Below are 21829 nucleotides of genomic sequence, written 5' to 3'. Positions count from 1 at the left end.
GGCAGGAGCGGGACAAAGTATCGCTGATGCGGACGGGAACGGGACTGAAAATTACAATTGTTTGCAGGAGTGGGCGGGACTGAAAATTCTGTCTCACGCAGACCTCTAGCTATTGCCTGATTCATCAACCGGTTTCACTTCGTAGAAACAGTCAGATGTCACAGCGTTAGAATTTGTTCACTTGACGGTAGGTGGGCACTTTTTTTATTTAACCAATCGCTGCTATTTGGTCGTGACGTATGTAATGCACCACCAACGGGGCGAACTGGTATATTAAGCTTTTCCCAAATCCCGTAGGAAGAAGGGCAATAACGTCTTTACCTTTGATAAAATTCACCAAACATTCTCTTTGTTCCGACTTTAAATCCAAGATCTCGGGAATCGTTGCCACCACAGAATATATGACTCTTCGCTGATTGCTTGGTGCTTGAACTCGGACTTCCGGGGTGCTTGCAAACCGTCTAGTGTATTCTGATTCCTGACCTAGTCGCTGGAGAGAAATGAAACTGAGCGGAGACAGTTACGAGGTGAATTTGGAGCCAAGTCTATATTACTCATAGGAACCGATATAAGAACAAAATAGCAAACTAAAATCACCAGGAGCATGTAGAGTGGGTTAATACGAACATTTTAAGGGGTGACAATATTCCAGTGTAAATCATTTGGAGTCAGAGTCAGAAGGAGGGGGAAGCGCCTCAGTGCTCACTTCCTATTTGGAACGAGGCTCCTATGCCCATTTATATATAAGCAAGTCATATCAGATCCTATAGGTTCCTCACAAATGCCAAATATTCTCTATGTATGCGACAGACAGTTAAAAACCTTACCACTTCATTCCCTATACTCTTAATTATCCCAGAGGAGCAAAGCATTATGGTACAGGTGTTGGGGCTCACACAGAGAGATAAGCAACCCGGATTATACACTGCTAAGTCACACGGGACAAATGAAAACCCAGTCATGTTTTCTAATGCATGTCTCTAACAGTTGGCCTCCCCAGCGCTGTGCTCGATAATCTCCTGACAGGTGCACATGTTAGCTCAGGAATTCAACCAGGCCGAGGAGGATTGACTTTCTTAACACAAGCTCGGACCAAAACAAATGGGACGGACAGAGGAGGGGGCAGACGCTGGGGTCCATGTAACAAAACAGGCTCGTCTCTCATGATAAAATATAACGTAGAGCATGTTTCTGCTACTTTTCTCATTCTAATCCACTGTAACCCAATACTTAGACTTTTTTTACTGGAAAATGTAGATTTGCTGTGCTGCCTAGAGAGTTGTAAATCAAATGACATTACATAACATTATATTATTTTCACAGGAACAGACCAAAGACTAAAATCAATAATAATGTAAAATTTCGAAACCGTTTAAATTAGTTTAAGTTTAACGGATACGGCTTTTGGCATTGAAAAATCTTTAAATGATTGCGGTTTTTTGTAATATTAGTTATTATATTGATTTCATTTTGTAATATTCAAGGTGCACTGTGCAGCTTTTCTGATGGAGGGTCTGCCATCGGCTTGTCTCCATGCAGATGTTACTGTAAGTGAATTTTCCACAACTTTACAGCACCTACATGTGTAGACTTGAGCAGACTTTTAGGGCTAAATATGAAATGTTAACTCTTTCCACTCACCTTATGGTTTGGGATTATAGTTTTTTAACATTCAAAATCCTGTCAGTGCATTTATTGTATTAAACAAAAGGCACATCTGCTCAGAAATAATCATAATAATCTAATGAGAACTCAACAGAACGCTGTAGTTGCATGAAAGAGATACTAAAATTCCACAACTTTTCCAAAACTTTCATTGAATTTACAAAATTACATGACTTTTCCAGGCCTGGAAAATGACATTTTCAATTTCCATGACTTCCAGGATTTCCATGACTGAGGGAATTCTGTATACAACTATCAGCATGTCTTTTTATTACTCAAAATTGTAACTGTAAGCCGCCTCTCCTCAGATCTGACCTGTAACATGCTTGTCTACCTCAGAGGTGGGACTTGTAAGTTGTGACTTGGACTCGAGTCAGACTTGAGTCACTATTTTTAGGACTTGAGGCTTGACTTGATAAAATAGACAAAGACATGGGGACTGGACTTACTGCTTTGACTGGGATGTTCCACACTTACACAATTTGTATTTATTCAATTTTCTCAAAAGCTGACTCCACAAAGACGGTTAAATGAAATGCCATTTTGTAGAAGATTCTGGGGAAAAACATTAACATCTACATGGAATCAAACAGGTGGAGGACCCAGAACTGAAAAGTTACACAGTGCACCTTTAAAGTTTTGATTTGGTAACTCACTTTCTCCCATGTGACTTGAACCTTTTTAATCGTCCGTGCAGAATATAATGTACACAATGTCCGAAGCTCATTGTTATCCTTGATCTGTATCAAATTAGATTAAGTTTGGTAATGCGTTTCAAATCCCACTTTCTCTTTGAATTGTTTATTTCCATTAAAGCTGCTATGCAAATGAGCAAACTCTTTCACCGCGTGGCATTCCCCTGAAAATCACCAAAGTCATTTTAAAGCTTATATGGACCACATCACATACGGCTGCAGTTAATCCCCCTTTGAAGCTATATGGAAAATCCTACAGTACATAGCGTTTTGTTTTCATCAGAGGAACTAGAGCACAGATGCAAAGTGGCATGAAATTTCCATGATTCAGACTAATGAACGTCCGAATGTCCTCCAAAAACCTCCCCTTACCGAGAAAGAGGCCATATAAAACCTAGAGGAGAGGTCATGAGTTGAAAGTATAGGGAAAGATAGAGTTTACCTTAGGTCGTGTAACCAGGAAGCAGATGTGCAAACCCAGTTTTAGTGCAGACGAAGTAACTGAGGCGAAAGCTAAAGATTTTGACTAGAATAATAAGACTTGTCAAAATATGATGGTGATTTAAAGGCCCTCTATTTTTACGATTTAAAAAAAAAGTTATTTTAAAGGGTTTGCAGTAGCCCGAACTTATTCCTCACTTACCGTAGGCATTCCAAGCATCCTGTTTAGTTTGTGAGCGTGTTTCACGGCTTTCCGAGGCCAGAGTCGAGTTTTTCCAACAACTAGCATGTCAATGCGCACTTCCTTGTTTGATGCAGACAACACACAGCGCTAAAATTTGTAGCTTATGAGTTACTTTTACAATATATACTAGGGTAAAAAAAAACAAACAAAAAAACATTAAAGGCACTGTATTTTATTTTTAAGATCTTAAAAAAATTAGAACAAGTTTATTTTAAAGGTTAATTTGTAAACGTGTCTTACAACTTTCAGTGATCAGGGTGCAGTTTTGTCTTCACAGTAATGCTAAAAACAACTAGCATGCTAACATGCACTTCCTCATTTGATTACAATAAACTGTTTTACAGATGCTGACAACCAGAGACTTGAGTCACTATTTTTAGAACTTGAGACCTGACTTGACAAAATGGACTAAGACTTGGGACTCGACTTGGACTTGAGGCCTGTGACTTGAGAAGACTCGAGAAGCACTTTTAAATTTGAATTTTTTCTGTTCTGACCATAATGATTCACACTAAAATCTTGTCAAGACATTTAAAACGGAAAATTTTTTACAATTCTACAAATCTTACATACTCTATAAATACTGTAAATATACTATGATTTTTTTTTAAAGTACAATTTAGTTTAAAAATCATATAAATTGCAAAAATCTAAGCTATATTATATTTGGTACTTCCGTTTAAAGACTTGAAATGACTTGAAGCTCAAAGCACATGATTTGGACTTGACTTGGACTTATGGGCCAGTGACTCGAGACTCAACTTGGACTTCCCTGTATTTGACTTGGGACTTGACTCGGCCTTGAGGTCAAAGACTTGAGACTTACTTGAGACTTGCAAAACGACGACTTGGTTCCACCTCTGCTGACAACACACACTGGTCTCATTTCTACCTTAAGAGCTGCTTTTACAATATTTCTGTAATAAGGTAAACTTTTTTTTTAATATATACTGAACTAGACTGAAAAAAAATCAGGTACAGTCACTTCAAATCTATTCATAACTAACGGAAATAGTCTTACAAATTAAATTAAACTCTCTGACCTATTCGCCCTCCATGTCACCCCATGTTTTGTCTTATTTTCCTATACATAATCTCTGGTTCAACTCGTAAACCCCGAAGCCCGGGAGTTCAGCCCTATCTCGTGATCTACCGTTGATGTAGACACACGTAAGAAATCTTGTGACTTCCATTTTCCGTGCCTTTTGATGGCCCAGACTGGTTTTAATGTTGTAGACGTATACAGCGTGACCGTCATAAAAAAACACCAAAGTTCAGGAACAACGTGGAAATTGTGAAAGATTAGTCCCAGCTGCCCGGTTTATCAAGAAGAAAAGACTTATCTGTGAAATCTTTATCAGATTCTCGGATCCTTTATTGTGTTTTATGGATGGAAGTGCAGTGTCCTTAATTTTATGTGATAATAAATAAGGTGAAAGGGGTATTTAAGTTGAGCCTATATCTACATTACATTATACTATTGCATACAGTGACCCGAGGAAGATTAGAGACCCATTTCATTTGATTACGTTGTAGTCAGATACTAAACGGTTGTCACGGTTACGCTTATCATTGAAGTTCCCCTAAGGTAAAGTCCAGTGATTGGCCCTGATTTGACCAGGTACTTTCTCTCTTTGACAACGTACATTTACAAATTATAAGAAGTAATTGGACTGTAGGAGAGAAAAAAATATATAAAAACAGTTTTCACTTCTACTTCCTCATGTGGTTGCCTTTACTGAATGTCAAAATACACTAAAACATGTTACTCTAAACTGACTCTGAGCTTTTACCCATGTTATAATGCTGTTAGCTCTACATGTTTGAATAATCCTAGTAGTCCTATTACCATTATCCTATTACTATTAGTCTGTGTACATCAGGGGTCTCGAGCGTTTTTCCTTTGGTGAGCTGCTTTTACGGATTGCAAGAAACTGATATAAGAAAGAGGGCAAGCCTTAGATGGGGTACAGTTAGATGCCTAAACAACATAAACCGTTATCCGTTCATTAGTGCACAGAGTTAATCACCAGTGGTAACAGTCACGTAGTTAATACTTTTTGAGTTATTCAGCATAATACGGTAACACTTTATAATAACTACACCTAATTTAGCCTTAATAAAGCATGAACAAAGACTTAATTAATAATGATTCACGCTTAGTAACTACTTAATTACTACCTGAATTAGCACTTAACTTGTGCTTAATTCGCCTGTGCTGTAAATAGTAACTCATAAGTATTTCTTACTTAATTACTCATCAACTATCCATTTGCATATTTACAAAAGCATATTTAAGTACAAATTTGAGCATTTATTAATGAATAGTAAGCATGAGAGAATGATTTACTAATAATGCAATGCAATGATCATTCAGGCAGCTGTTATCTGTTAGTTAAGTCTTTCTGAGAGCTTTTCTAAAGTGAAGACTAATTATGTTTATGAAGCATTTGTTAAGGTCGGTCAAATTCCAGAGAAACAATAATGCATTACTAGTAAATCATTCTCTCATGGCTTACTGATCATTAATAATTGCTCAAATGTGTACTTAAATATACATTTACAAATGCACATGCAAATGGTTAGTTCATGAGTAATTAAGTAAGAAATACTTATGAGTAACTTTTTATAGCACAGGCGAATTAATTACCACCTGAATTAGCACTTAACCTGTTAAGTGCTAATTCAGGTAGTAATTAAGTAGTTACTAAGAGTGAATCATTATTAATTAAGTCTTTGTTCATGCTTTATTAAGGCTAAATAAGGTGTAGTTATTATAAAGTGTTACCCATAATTCCGAAATCCCTTGGCGAGCTACTGGGAAGAGGCTGGAGAGCTGTTCCACCTTCTGATGTCATTAGTTTAGTTTAGTTTATTTACTGAGACAGGGACAGTGCACAATTTACATTAACCTTAACAGGAGAGATGTTTGTACCAAGTTGCAGCACCAGAGCTAATTTCCACCTGTAGTCCCTGGGCAGATTCATTGATTGACTGAATTTAATTGACCTTTGCTTTCAGCTTTTCTTCCTGGAGACCTGTGTAGCATGTTGTGGGTTGATGCGGTAAACCGAAGCATCTGGAGGAAACCCATCCAGACACGGGGAGAAACACACAAACTCCACACAGAAAGGCACAGGCAACCCAGGGATCGAACCCAGAACCTTCTTTCTGTGAGTGCTATCCCTAGTTACAGAGCTGAAATGATCCAAATGATTCTCGTGAAGGTGTGTGGAGTTTAAAAACACAGTGGAGCACTTCCTGTACTACAACACAAGGTGGAAGAGAGTGTTTTCTGTTTGAGACAAGAGCATGTGTGATGAAGCAAAACAAGTATCCGGGTACTGTATGTTTGGGATGAGGAAACAACTTTTTAACATAGATCAGAAAACAGTAGGTATGTAACGATATTTAAATCACACGATATGATACAATTACGATACTCAATTCACGATACGATATTTACTGTGATGTTAACAGAACTGAAGAAATGCTACTTTTTCCTTTTAAAAGGCCTTGACTAGAGGCTATATTAGTGTCATGATGTCCAAAGAATTAAGATAGAAAAGTTCTTTATGACAGCTATTTCTTCATGGTTTCTGCACTGAAATAGAACAAAAGATCACAGTCTATGTAGTTTCCTCCATTTTGTAGCTGTTGCCGCAATAAAACAATGAATTTAAGCAAAGAAGGTTATAATTCAATATATTGTGATGGTCCACGATATTATTGAGAGGACTTTGATGATACAACATCACAATATTTCGGTTATTGTTACAACCCTAGAAAATAGTGTAACATGGGCACTTTAACAATTTCACATTTTTGTGGGTGTAGTTTAGGACCCTCCCTGAAAATAACCTTGCATGAAAATCATTATAGTAACTAAATCCAATTAACAACAAAGAATGTACTTCATTTACTCTTGATAACAAAAACCACTGTCCCCCGAGTGTGACTATAGATAGAAGAAGGCTTGTCTGAGTGCGACCTACTTTTATCCCCATTATTTTGTTGTGTCCCACTTTTACACTAACAAATTAATTTAACTGTAACCTTATAGTGGAAGTATTTTAGGAGGTAAAACTATTTGGGGTTAATAAATAAATAAATACATAAATTAATACAGTAAATATGCAAGTCTTTATCTCCATGGATGTTTGCCTGAAATATTCCACAGCATGGCTTACACATAACTATTTTGCATTTATTCCCACTCTTTTTCACTGACACAATTTCAAAACTTTTCCATGACTTTTTCCTGACCTTAAGTGAATTTTCCATGACTTTACATGTGCAGAACTGATCAGACTTTTAGGGCTACATTTGAAATGTTAACTATTCTACTCACCCTATGGTTTGGGATTATAGTTTTTTAACATTCAAAATCCTGTCAGTGCATTTATTGTCGTCTCTTTTAAACAAAAGGTGCAGATGTTCAGAAATAATCATAATAGTCTAATTACTCAATACTATAACTGCACGTCGCCTCTCCTCAGATCTGACCTGTAACATGCTTGTCTACCTCAGAGGTGGGGACTTGCAAGTTATGACTTGGACTCGTCAGACTTGAGTCATTATTTTTAGAATTTGAGATTTGACTTGATAAAATGGACTAAGATTTGGGATTCAACTTGGACTTGAAGGTCACTGACTTGGGACTTGACTAGGACTTCAGTCCTGTGACTTGAGAAGACTTGAGAAGCACTTTTAAATCTGAATTCTTGCTTTTCTGGCCATATATGATTAACATTAAGAACTTGTCAAGACATTTAAAAAGGAAAAATGTACATACTCTTACATACTCCATAAATACTCATATATAAATATACTACAACTTTTTAAGTACAATTTAGTTTAAAATTCACATAAATTGCAAAAATCTAAGCTGTATTTGGTACTTTGGTTTAAAGACTTGAAATGACTTAAAGCTCAAAGCAGACGACTTGGACTTGATTCAGACTTGAGGTCAAAGACTTACTTGAGACTCACAAAACAACAACTTGATCCCACCTCTGGTCTACCTTAGACTGTATACATAAATGGATGTACCTAACCCGCTAGCTGCCACATTCCAAACAGGAAATGAGCACAGGGGCACTTCTAGCTCCATTGACTCTGGCTCCAAACGACTTTACATTGAAAAACGATCACCCCTCTTTCTGTAACTGCTGCTGTGAGCCTCATCATTTTGGTCTTAAAATGTTATTAATCCACTCTACATGATCCTGGAGTTTTTATTTCATTATTTTGAAACTTGTCTCCAAATTCACTCCTATAACTGCTAGCCTTGTGAGCTTCATTTGACTGGAGCCAAACACTACCCGTGATGTCACACTCCCTTAGTCCACTTCTTTTTACAGTCTATGTTGTCTACACAGAAAAAGTTTAGATTAAAAGTGTAATGGCATTCTGTGGAATATTCTGGGCGAAATAATATCTCCATGAAGACATGCAGACGGCAGATTCTCCATCAGAAAAGTTCCATAGTGTATCTTTAACCAGACAAAAGTTATAAATTATACACTGACCGTTTCTCTTCTCCCTCTGATGGGTTAGAGTCCTGCTCGTTGGGCATGTGTTCCATTCACCTCAATTCCATCCAGCAGCCAATCAGGAGAGACTGAGGCAAGCCCCGCCCTCGGATGCACACTTGTCATTCGACGGTTGGGGTGGGGGCGCAAAATCAGTTATTTGAGCATGACAGGGTCCCGTCCCCCGCTGCAGGGGAGGGGGGGTCTCGGGAGCTCCCCCTGGTGACGTGAGTGGTGGGCGCGGCCGGACGTGAAGCTACAGCGGTGCGGAGGTGAGCCGAGGAAGAGGGGTGAGGGATGAGAGGGAGGGGCCCGGGCTGGAGCAGGACGGGCACCTCAAGGATCCAGAAGTGGGACAGAACCTGGAAGAGAGGAAAAGGAGGAGACAGTTAGAAGTGATGTAAATAAAAAAGGACAAGCAGAACGCAAGACAGCTTTACCATGAAACATACATGCGCCATTTCCATTAAAACGAAGCAGGATCAAAAATGGATGTAGAATGGAGAAACATTTTACCACGTTGTCTAAATTAGGACTAAAAACACATCTAAAAATAAGACTAAATGAGAAATTATCAAAGACATGACCAAGAAGTAAAGTGGCAGAAAATCGTAACTTGACAAACAATAAAGTCTGCCGGTTCAGGCACTGTTGGGCAAGTTACTTCAAACTGTAATGCATTATTTATGACTTGTTGCTGTCATTTCTTGTTACATTACAATATTACTGTATTTAAAATGTAAAACATTGCACGAATACTGCAGCACTTTAAGTTACTCCCACCAAAATAACTGTGTGAATATGCCAAACTTTTGCACAGTATATGGACTGAACCAGGACTAAACCAGAACTGAACCAGGATTAACCAGGTCTAAAGCAGAACTGAACCAGGACTAAACCAGGTCTAAACCAGGTCTAAACAAGGACTAAACCAGGACCAAACAAGGACTAATCTTGGACTAGGAATCTAGGCCCGCCCGAGCCCATGGAGCAGGGTGTCCGCAAAGAGCAATCGTGCGTCAGCTGCAATTCGCCCCCTGCGACGTGAAGCTCTGCGCCGGTTCTTTCCCTCGCAGTTACCGTACAGTCTACTGTTTGCCGACAATCTGCTGACATCTGATATTTGTACTGAGTAAAATATATTTTTTTCCCCCCTGTAATGCCTTACATTACTGCGTTACAGCAAAAAGTAATGCACTACAGTAACTGATTACTTTTATAACACGTTACTCCCAACACTGGGATCAGGACATAAAAGTGTAATTTAACAAAGTACCACAAGCAAAACTGTGATACAGGTAAAGTTACTCAACCCACATTTTGAGAAACACTGCCCTGTGTTACATTAAAGGTACACTATGTAACTTTTCTTGAGTCTGCCTCCTGCTTGTCTCCATGGAGATGTTATTGTTTACCTGGAATCTATCTTTTATTTATTTCCAGGTGTTTTCATAGCTATAGTGGGCTTAACTCTTTAAAGATCTGACCTTCCTATAACAGGACCTGCCTGTCTCCATGAAGACGTTTAATGCCATAGTGTGGAACATTCCAGGTAAAATAAAAACCTCCCCATGGAAACAAACAGAAAATTTACACAGTGTGCCTTTAATGCTTAAACTATTGTACAGTCAGTGTATTTTTATGCATTAGAGTACATTCACCACACTCAAAGTTAACAACTCCTAAACAAAATAATCCCAAATCAATTTTTGCTTTGACCCTAAACACATCACCTGCCAATCCTCCAGTGCTGATGAATTAAGCAGAAACCCGCCCCTGGAACAGTTAAGCACAGTTCAGCTCTTAAAAGCCACAGTTGTTTTTGAACCAGGTTTTATAAAGTCAATAATGGCTTCTATGGGAATTTCTCTTTCCACAGTATAGGTCTCTCGACAGGACCCCAGCTGCACACGGTACTCTGCTTAAATTACTGCTTTTGTCGGGGGAGTGGGGAGCAGGTGGGGGTGGTGAGGAAGTTGGTCACAATGCTTTGATTTAGGAGATATTCTATACCATCAAAATACTATGATAACTTTATCCTAGTTTGGCTTTTTAAAGGTTTATCCACAAGCACACTGCTAACCACAGGACCACAAGCCACGTCAATCAATAGGAAAATTATAATACAACGTGTCAAATTGTAGTGAAAATGCACGTCTGTGAGCCAGCGTGATTTATTCAACAAAGCAGATGTGTTGTCTGACAATTTTATAGAGCAAAATAACTGTCAGCACCTGTCAATGGAAGTTTTAAAGTACTATTCACAACTTGGATTATAAAAAAGTGTGGAGTTGGGTGGTCCTCTGTGTCTTTTTTTCTTTTTTTGTAACTTTATTTTATTTATTTTTATGGTTTTACCTTGTTATTTATTGGTATTTTTGTTCTTATTTGATTTGACTAGTTTTATTGTCTAAATGAGGACTAGTGGAGTTTAAAAAAAGAACTTTATTTTATATTCGCATTGAATTTTGGACTTTGGAAACTGTGTTGTTTGTGAAATGTGCTGCATAAATAAAGTGGATTGGTCAAGGCATTGATCCAGAATTTTTGGACAAATTTACATATGAAATTATGATCTTATAGTTCTTTCTATCATGTCACAGTCCATGTTTATGTAGTAGTATCTACTAAAATTAATATTGCCTTTAGTTCCCTATAGTAATAAATGTGGCCCTATCTCGCAATGGACTAAGTCATCCTGGACAATATGGCAAAATTGTATTTATGTCTTCATATTGGGTTATCAACATCCTTCAATTACAAATTTTACAGTACCTCACTAACAATAATAATAATAATTTAAAAAAAAAACCTCATATGCATAAAAAAATTATAAAATCTATGTATTCCCTTTTTTATTTTCAAATGTATATAGGTATATGTACATGAAAACTACAAGTGAAACTAGATACACATTTGAACAAGTATCAATCCCGTGTAAAAAAAAAAAAAAAAACAAAAAAAAAACATAAATATAAATATAACAACATTGGATTTTTTTTTTTTTTTTTTTTTTTTTTTAATAGTCTGTCTCCAACCTTAAAATTATAAGATCACATTAAAGAAACTACTTTTTAAAATTATTTTTGTAGAAAATTTAAAAATAAATATATACTGTTTATAATTGTAATATAAAAATCAGTATCAGGCCTTTTCTTTAATATCAAAATAAAGTTAAAATGTTCAGCATTATCCCAATTTTAACCTTTACAAAAATGACAAAATGGAGCGAGTCCACTGTATTTCACGGGCCTTTTCCATGGCCAGCCCGCTCCCAAATCCCCATGTGAGCCTGGAGATTACAGCCATTGTTCAGGCCTGCACTTGAAGGCATTACTATAGTGTGAGGTCAGAGGGTAAGTACAATCCCCCAGCCAGATCCGTGTGGCGTTTTGTACAGACCTCTGACATCTCATTTTTCTAACCTACGTACAATGTCCCGAACTAGCCTCCCCATTAAACCCATTACACCATGTTCCTCTGTGGACCGTCCCATGTGACCTGAACCATCTACGGTTACACTTAAAACACTGTGGCGCTTTCTCCCTCCCCGCGCAGCTGCCGGGGCCCTTAATGTTACGCGGGACAGTGCGAGGGGCCACTCTTTCACCTCGGGGGGCCCAAAAAGTTCATGGTAAATGGTTGCAGACTGTCACCTCCATGTCGGGGGTTAAGTAGCTTTAAGAGGAGTATTTGTTAGCATGTACGAGTAGTCAGTAGGTCTCGATCCATTAGCTGTCATCGTGGCCCCTCCTCTCCTTGTGTTGTCCAAGAGGGGGTTTTATTTTTCCTTGGCTAATCCCGGGTTCAATGAGTTAGCTAATCCGTAGCACAGGGATACCGGGCATGAGAATGTCTTTAGAGATGACATGATATTATGATAGCCTTCTTGCTATTAGAGAGATTACTGCACATAAGCAAACAGTCATTTGTACCACCGAGGAAGTCATAATCATTTAATGCTTCAGTATTCACTCTGGTGTAAACAAACACAGAACTGGTGCAGTCCAAATACTCGAACCACTGGGCTATGACTAAGTCTTTGTATTCAAGTAGGAAAAATAATCCACTTAAATTATGATTTTATTCAGACCCTTTGCAGCTGGCCTACTATTTCAGTTAGGGGTGGGTAATGTTAATAAATTTTAGTCTAAATTGGATTCTGTTTTTTCTGGTTTTTGAACAGTCTATATTAGGGATGTAACAATAACCGAAATATCATGATATTGTATCGTCAAAGTTCTCACAATAATATCATGGACCATCACAATATATCGAATTACAAGTCTCTGCATTTAAATTAAGAGTTATGCTGCAGCAATAGCTAAAAAAGACAGAGAACTACATAGACCATGATCCTTTGCTTAATTTCAGTGTAGACTACAAGAATAACAGTTCTAAGCACTTTTAAGTCTTAGTTCTTTGGATTAAATCTTGTCAAGGCATTTTAAGAGGAAAAAGTCACATATTAACAGTTTTGTTTGCCTCCACAAAATATCGCAATAAATATCGTATCATGAGGTTCATACCGTGACAACATTTTTACTGTCTGTCTAAAAAACCGGTGGTATAGAAATCTGTATCTTTTCCTTAATATTGAAATTGAGTTTTAAATCTGAGTATTACCACAACCCTAACTGGTACAAGAACAACAAAATATACACAGTTCAGTGTACATTTCACAGACCTTAAACATGGACAGCTTGCTCCCAAATCCCCAAATAATAACACAAAATAATCCACTTATTTTATTCAGACCCTTTGCAGCTGGCTCATTTTTCACTTATGAGTGAGCGATGTTGACACATATTAATCTAAGTTGTCTTTTTGAATATCTGGATAATAATAATCAGAAGACGTTTTTGAAATCCACAAAGAATTCTCAAATACATGTCTTTAAATACTGTACATAAATTAAAAAGTACATGATGCAGCTAGTGGCCCGTCACCTGATTGCATGGAAAAAGAAAGTGAAAACCATACTTCCGAACATTCTCCATGGAGATAAATAAGTCTTATGCACTACTGTGGAATATTATGGCTAAAGAATCAACATTTCCATGGAGACAAGCAGGACAAGGCCACATAAGAGTCAGCTTTGTGGAGATGCAAGCCCACTCACAGTAAGTACGCATGCTTTTTCTCAAATTTTCAGCGCAATAAAAAAAAAAACTCTTATATTTTAGTCAATTTTTTGGGCTAAAAGTTACGTAATGGGGCTTTAACTACTCACAAAAGTGCAGAAATACAACTTTATATCCCCGTTGTTTTAAAGTGTTTTTGCATTTTGCTCGAAGGATTGGTCAAACGCAGAGGATGAATTTTTCTTTACAGCACTAATTAAGTCTATTTCAACAGACTCACACTAGATCTACACTAAACTGTTAGAATGTCTTCAGAGATATTTAATAACACAATTCCCAAGCTGCTAATTACAGACCTATACTGAACATAAAGAACCATCTTACATCTCCATTATTAAGTGCTCTACACTGTACAAAAAGGCACAGACTCCGCAGCGCCCTTATGAAAACATTCCCATACATGATAACACAATATGCTGAGTGTCTTGTTTATTGAGCGCTCCAACCTCACCGCGTTAACAAGCTTTTAATGGCCTTATAAACGTGCGCATTTATGCTCGGTTGCCGTGGTAGCGATAAGGGATGTGGCTACCTTCCTGACGAGGTGAAGACTTCAGGGGACATGCTTTATGCTCCTTGACGGCGGGGATGGGGTAACGCGGAGGCTAAGGTCCTTTCAGCCATTGTTGAAGGCGTTTATGTTAAGAGGGGCCATACATCAGGTTAATGTTGGTGTAGGAGCTCCCAGAAAAACAGAGGAAGTTCAATAGTGTTAAAGAGTTGATTTAGCACAAGACTCCACTGCTGTATTGTATATAATGGGCACAGTAATGACGTTGATTATGAATGGTGATTTGTGTTAAAGGTGCACTGTGGAACTTGTCTGGAGGACAGTGTGTCATCAGACCTGACCTTTAACTTGGTGTAACTCGTTTAAAATGTTGAGTGATATGCTCTTCCTACATTATAATCCTCTTTATTTATCCACCCATGGAACTAGAACAAAAAGTTGATTACTGACTACTAAGGATGTGCAAATATATCAATGTATCGTATCGTTTAATGTGATGACACAGTATCCATATCATGAGCTGCTGTATCGATATATTGTATATTTTGGTATATTTTACTAAATTATTTTGTTACAGTGCTACAGTTTTGTTGCTTGTTCTGAGAAAGGAAAATTATTTATGCGACACATTTGACATTTTTACTGTTTTGAGGATTAAAATGTTTGTGTTTCATATGAACTTTGCACAAGAAGTGGTTTAACAAAAACTTTTAGTATCACAGCCATGATTTAGCCTTTATTTTTTGTTAAACCGTACCTAATCGATTTGAAATATATCGTATCGAATCAAAAGCTCACTGTATCGAGATATATATTGTATCGTGGCCTATGTATCGAGGTATGTATTGTATCGGCAACACCCTGCTCTACTGACTACGTAAAGGTGCACTATGTAACATTTCTGCTCACGTCTGTGGAGATGATCTTGCTTCGTATGGAATGTTCCACAATACAGCATTAAACTTATCTATTTAGTATTTATTCAATAGTATTTTTATTGCTCACAAATACATTGATAAACATGCTTTTAAACTGTGAGGGGGGTCTGGTCTCCACAGATCTGGCCTGTAACTTGGACAGATTGCATCACCTGGTGTCTCCACGCTGGCGGATAAAATTTAATGCAGTACTGCGGGACAAAGTGAAGCTCGATGGAGACATAAATTATATAATGCTTTTAGGACACACAAAGGAAGTGAACACTCTCAGTAAAGAGTCACAGTGACCGCAAGAAAACTTCATGTCAGATACCCTTCTTACAGTGCAGTCCTTTTCATTTATCCAGGTTTGTAACTGACACAAAAGGCTGATCACTTACTGCTTAAAGGTTAGGTTAGGTTGCTTTATTCATACCCGTAGGTACATTTCTTTTGCAGATTTGAGAGGCACACAATTACAAAATAAAGTGTTACAGTGCTCTAGTGCAGAGTAGGTTTGGTCCATAAACAATTTGTTCAATTCATCCATCACTAGGATTGAGTATCATTCAGAACTTGCCGATACAATACATACCTCGATACATAGGCCACGATATGATATATACCTTGATACAGTGCACTTTTGATTTGATACGATATATTTCAAATCGATTCAATACGGATCAGTAAAAAATAATTTCTAAATCATGGCTGTGATACTAAAAGTCTTTGTTAAACCACTTCTTGTGTAAAGTTAATATAAAACACATCATTTTTAATCATCAAAACGGTGAAAATGTCAAATGTGTAGCATAAACGAGTTTCCTTCCACTAAACAATCAAAACTGAAGAGCTGTAACAAAATAATTCGTAAAATATACCAAAAATCCTCTTGACGATATATTGATACAGCAGCTGACAATATCAATACTGTATCATCACATTAAACAATACGATATATCAATATTTCAATATTTTTGCACACCCCTATCCATCACACTTGGCTAAAACCACATTAAATATATAAAAAAAGATACACTATGTAACTTTTCTAGCGTCTTATGTCTGTGGAGATGACATTGCTTTGCCTGGAATGTCCCACAATATGGCATTAAAATTCCATCTAGCATTTCTTCAATTATAGGTGCATGTTTTTCACTAACAAACCACGCACTCTGGTTTCTCTGTCTCATGTCTCCTGCTTAAGAAATACGTTTAATGCAATACTGTGGAATCTTCTAGGAAAAGCAGTAACATAGATAAGAGATAAGCAGAAGGCAGGCCCTAAACTAGAAAAGTGACATAGTGCATCTTTAAACCACTGAAAAAAAACTCATAAGGTTAAATCTGACTCAAGTTGGTATGTTGAAATAATCTGAAATACATTACTACAGATGGTATTTCCATGTCTAGCTGTTTTTGCTGCTTTATCTTACGCATCTACTGTCTCCCGCATTAGTTAGCCCAGCGCCAGTGGTCTTATGGGACTATTGTCTTTCTCAGCACAAAAACAGCATTATCCGGCCTGCTAATGCTAACTCCTCAAGTTATGGTAAGATTAGGATCACCTCACGACCCCGATGACCCCGACTATCTATCCCGAGTAAATCTCAAGCTATTCCGCGTTGACGTGCGATCCTCAGAGTTCACGGCCTATTCGGACAGAGAAAAAAACAGCAAACAAGTGGTGAGATACAGTGACATGTGATAAAATATATAACATTTGGGAGGGGGACTTGTTGAGAGTTTGGAAAAGAGGCTGATTTATGTGAGTTCTGGCAGCTGGACAAAGTCAATGCACTTACACAGCTAAAAGTTACACAAATAACAGGAAGGGAACAAGGCGCGTTTAAAGAGATTTAGGGCACTCGGCTGCTGCACACAGTATGTACATATATAGATGGATTAGGAATGTGAAATATTTAGACAACCGCTAATAGGGACATCTCAAAGCACTTGGACCTGTCAACGCTGTCTATTCCATAAGTAGTGTTTGTTCGGAATGGTGCACAATGTGTATGCAGGTGGGAGAGTGCATCAAAGGTTGCACTCAAGTAATATTACTGCAAAATATTAGTACGCAAGTAATAGTAAATGTACTCTATCGGTCTAATCTGGGCCCATAAAACTACTAGGGATTTACATAACTGAAATATTGTGATATGGTATCGTCAGAAGTCTCACAATAACATCATGGGCTGTCAAATTGCAAAATACTTTGGTTTTATAGTAGCAATAGCTAAGAAACATCAAGAACTACATATCCCATGATTCATTTCAGCGCAGACAACATGAAGACATGTTTTTACTTGAATTCTTGGGATTATAACAGTAATAATTCACATCAAAATCTTGTCAAGGTATTTTAAAAGCAAAAAAGTATTCTATCTACAATTATGTCAGCCTCTCCAAAATATCGCAATAAATATCGTACCCTGTAGGGATGTAACAATAACCGAAATATCGTGATATTGTATCGTCAAAGTTCTCACAATAATATCGTGGACCATCACAATATATTTTATATTTATTTTTATATATATTTTATTACAAGTCTCTTTGTTTAATTTAAGAGTTATAGTGCAGCAATAGAAAAAAAAAAAAAAAAAAAAAAGACTACATAGACCATGATCCTTTGCGCCATATCAGTGCAGACTACAAGAAGAAATAACAGTTCTAAGCACTTTTAAGTCTTAGTTCTTTGGATTAAGTCTTGTCAAAAGTAGTATATTATCAATTTTGTTCGCAGACTCCACAAAATATCGCAATAAATATCATACCGTGACATGTATATCGTAAAAATATCGTACCGAGAGATTTGGATATTGTTACATCCCTAATTGTGAGCCTTCCCACCATATCGTGAGCTTTCCCATGATATCGCAATAAATATCGCACCATCAGGTTTATACCATGACAATATCATTTCGTGAGACTTGGATATTGTTACACCCCTAAAAACTACTACTATATTAGTACTACTGATACTACTAACATCACTACAACTCCAGCCACTACTAAAATACTAAAAATAACAGTGTTTATTTAGTGTTCTATGTGGGCAACCGTATTACTACTTCATGTTTGTAACCAAAATATTTCCCTCTTAGGATAACACAAGTTTGTTTTGCACTTCAAATGCATGAATTGGTCGACTAAAAGCATTTTGTTAAATTCTCCTGCAAAATTATAATCTATAAAACCTGAACAGAAAATTTAAATTCCTCAGCAGAACCAAAACTCTACTTAAAACTCCAGTCGTTCTTGATCATAACCTTGAATTCTCTCCCCAAATGTCTAATTGGAGCTGAAAAATTGGCAGTCCCCCGAAGCTTCATTCACCTGTTATTGCACGCACCGAGGCAGCCACTTTAAAATTCATCAAAAGAATGAGTAGTGAATGTAGTGTGTTGATGCCTGCTTCTCTGGATTAATTAAACATCTGACTAACCCAGTAACGTGCTCCGATTTCAGCTCCAAAAAGATCGATGCTTCTTTGTACTCGAGTGAGAGCTCAGAAAATATCAGCCTGGTGAATAGTTGAATACAAAGACGAGCTGACACGTGGAGTCATGAGAAGAAATTATTCAGTTTGGTTGGAGTCTGTGAACATGCAACAGAAATGCCAGGTTTTGACAGTCATTAGTAGAGATGTCAAGGAAGAGAACAGGAATACAAATCAATACTTTAAGGCTTAATTGCTTAGAATTCTCAGAGAAGAAAAGACAGCAGGAATATGATAAACAATGCGAAAAAATAAGTTGAAATCTTGAACTCAATAACTAGTTATTTTGAATTACAAACTATAGCAGGATTGAAACTGCTATTATTACTATTAAGAAGTACTGTTTTACTACTAATAGTATCAAAAATATCAAAACTGCTTATCAGTAATGTGTGATAAAGTCTAGTTTGCTCCTTGATGCTATTGCTTCATCTTGAACTCAGTGACCTCCAACTACTCGCGCACTATTATAGGCTACAAAGTATGCAGAAGTACTACAAACATTATGTCTCAATAAAGATGGTATTGCTTTGCCTGGAATGTTCCCCATTATGGCATTAAGCATACACCGCTGCTTGAAAGTAGCACGGTAATCCAAATCACTAACTGTAAACATTGCTACTTACTTCTGCTGCTGCTGCTACTGGATGCTCTATTTTTGAAGCTTTCAACAGTTTTCACTTGATCTACAATACTATGATTTTTTTACAAGTACATTTGTCAAGATGAGAAATATACTTAAACCTTGCTGAACTTACCTCCCGTTATGACTTACTAGCATTAGGAATTTGAACAAAACCAGAGGTACATTTTGAAGGTAGATAAACTTCCAATGACCTGTAGCACCCAGACTTTAAAGCAGGATAAAAAAAAAAAACGAACCTTTGGCGATTTGCTCAAAGTAGTTGTTCTTAATTAAGCGGAAAATCCCAAAGCAGAGGTAACAGTCTATTTTGTGATATATGGTGTCCCAACTGGTGATTGAAACCCACAAGGTGCCCATTTTGGCTTTGACATATTCTCTCAAACTGCCAGAGCGCGTTGGCAGCGCGCTGCTCACGTGGACCTGCATAAAGTATATACGAACCTAAATTGTATGCTATGCACCCAGAATATGTTTATACAAAAAATTCCTTCCAACTAACTTAAGTTCAGGCATAGTGCGAGGAGATTCAGGGAGATGAGAAAACCCTTGTTAGAATTCACACCGTGACAGCAGATGTAAGGTCAGTGCACCCACGGGTCCCAAGGGTGGCCCTGGCAATTAGCGCTTAAGTAATGGGAGCGGGCAAGGCCGGGCTGTTGATGTGCTGCGGACAGGAAATTACGGTTGGAGGGTGAGGGCCAGTGGTGTGGTGGGTGTGTGTGAGAGCAGGTATTTATCACTACACGGGGACTAAAATAAGTGAGAGAGCGACTTAAGAGAAGTTACGATATGGGTTAAAATAGGTTAGAGGAACTTTATGCAGCCTGCGCTCTTACAGTTTTAAAAAAAGAAACAACAATCACAATTAATCCTGTAATCCTGCTAACCCTGTATCTAAGTTTTTCTCACACCTCTCAGACCCCTCGCTCAGACCCTCCACAAGTCCCTCACTGAGCTGCAGAGGCTGCACTAGCACTGCTCCATGATCGGTGCAGGTGCTGGAGTTTAGAATCAGAGAGTTTTTGGGTTTAAACAAACTGGATTTCAACATTGAAACTTGCAAATGAGAGACTCGTGTGAGGCTCATTCTGCTTTCGGATAACCATCTTGAGAACAAAAACACCAAATTATAACACAAATGACTTGGCCAGTGTGCACAATGTTTTTGTAAGTAAGAATAAATTTGCATTACAGTTGTTATCAGTAAGAGATACAGCTGATTTGAAGATGTCTGCTTTGTGTCTGGGGACAGAGTGAGGTCACATTTACGGAATTTAATATCAAAATACGACTCACAGTTCCTTTAAGGTTAGGATTCAGGTTCGAGTGAAGCAAATAGTGACTTTGCTATGGTCAGGATTGGTCAGCAAGAAATAAGAGTCGATGTAACGTCTCGGAAAAGCGTGGAAACCCTCCGTGTGCGTGCAAGGTGATAGTGGAGGAGGGTGGGGTACACGTCCATGAACCAGGGCAAAGGCAAAGGGCTCATACTTCTTGCTAGCTCTCGTAGCGCGGCCTCTGTCGCGAGCTAACGAGTCTCCTGGGAATATTAATAGGCGCTAACAGGTCGGCTAACAGCTATAGCTTCGGGCAGTGCGAGGCGACCTTGACACGCCGGGTATGTAGCAACACGGTCATCTACATACGCCCAAATGTTAATGTCATGTGTAACCTTGTCCGCCAACAGTCCGATCAAAGGGCCGGGCACAGCGCTGGCATTTGAGAGGCCACGCCCACACGCATGTATTAACATAAAGAAGAGCGGCAAAGATTTGGGGGGGAATCCAAAATGTTATTAGGATTTAAGAAACACTAGGTGGGGTGGAGCAGTGGTTAGGACTGCTGGGGAAAATATAGATGATAAACGATAATACTGAAACAAATTTATCACAAAAAGTAGTATCATCCTCCAAAAATATATTCTAAATGTACAATATAAAAAATAGCAGAAGGAAGTACTTTAGTAATTAGGATACACCTAGAATGAGTCATAGATATTTATAAAACCCTCTTCAGCTGAAATCTAATTGTAGTACAGAAAAAGAACAAAACTACTACAAAGAAGAAGTACCAACGATAAATACTGACCCCCAAAAAGTACTAAAAGTGTAATATTGAAACACATTTATCACAAAAAGTAGTATTATCCTCCAAAAATATGTTCTAAATGTACAATATAAATAGCAGAATGAAATAATTTAGTAGTTAGGTTACGCCTAGAATGAGTCATAGAATTTATTTATACAACCATCTTCTGCTGAAATCTAATCATAGTACAGAAAAAGAACAAAACTAGTACAAAGAAGAAGTACTCATGATAAATACTGACCCCCAAAAAGTACTACAAAGTGTTGGCCCATAGTTCAAAAGTTTGTAACCCTCCACGAGATCTACACTTGTTGATTTTCTGTGAGTATTTGTACATAAAGTACTTTAATTTAACGGTAGAAGCAGCCAAGATATTAACTGTCTCTCCATATTTGCCATCGCTATTGCTAGTAATTTATTTACTACATGTGTTCTTGCA

At 37.7% G+C, this 21829-nt stretch overlaps 1 protein-coding gene across 1 annotated transcript in view; it reads right to left on the bottom strand.

Annotated features, from left to right (window-relative positions):
- Positions 1-21829, bottom strand: part of thrab (thyroid hormone receptor alpha b) — a 329532-nt gene that overhangs the window by 73851 nt on the left and 233852 nt on the right. Inside the window, exon 4 of the mRNA XM_020918395.2 lies at positions 8577-8941. Within this exon, the coding sequence (XP_020774054.1) occupies positions 8577-8632 (56 nt within the window). The 5' untranslated portion in view covers positions 8633-8941. The remainder of the gene's footprint in view (positions 1-8576; positions 8942-21829) is intronic.

This window comes from Boleophthalmus pectinirostris, unplaced genomic scaffold (assembly GCF_026225935.1).
Source record: "Boleophthalmus pectinirostris isolate CB_2022bp ecotype Guang Dong unplaced genomic scaffold, ASM2622593v1 HiC_scaffold_14, whole genome shotgun sequence".
NCBI lineage: Eukaryota > Metazoa > Chordata > Actinopteri > Gobiiformes > Gobiidae > Boleophthalmus > Boleophthalmus pectinirostris.
The sequence above is the reverse complement of the archived record's forward strand: the minus strand, read 5'-3'. Positions and strand labels throughout refer to the sequence as shown.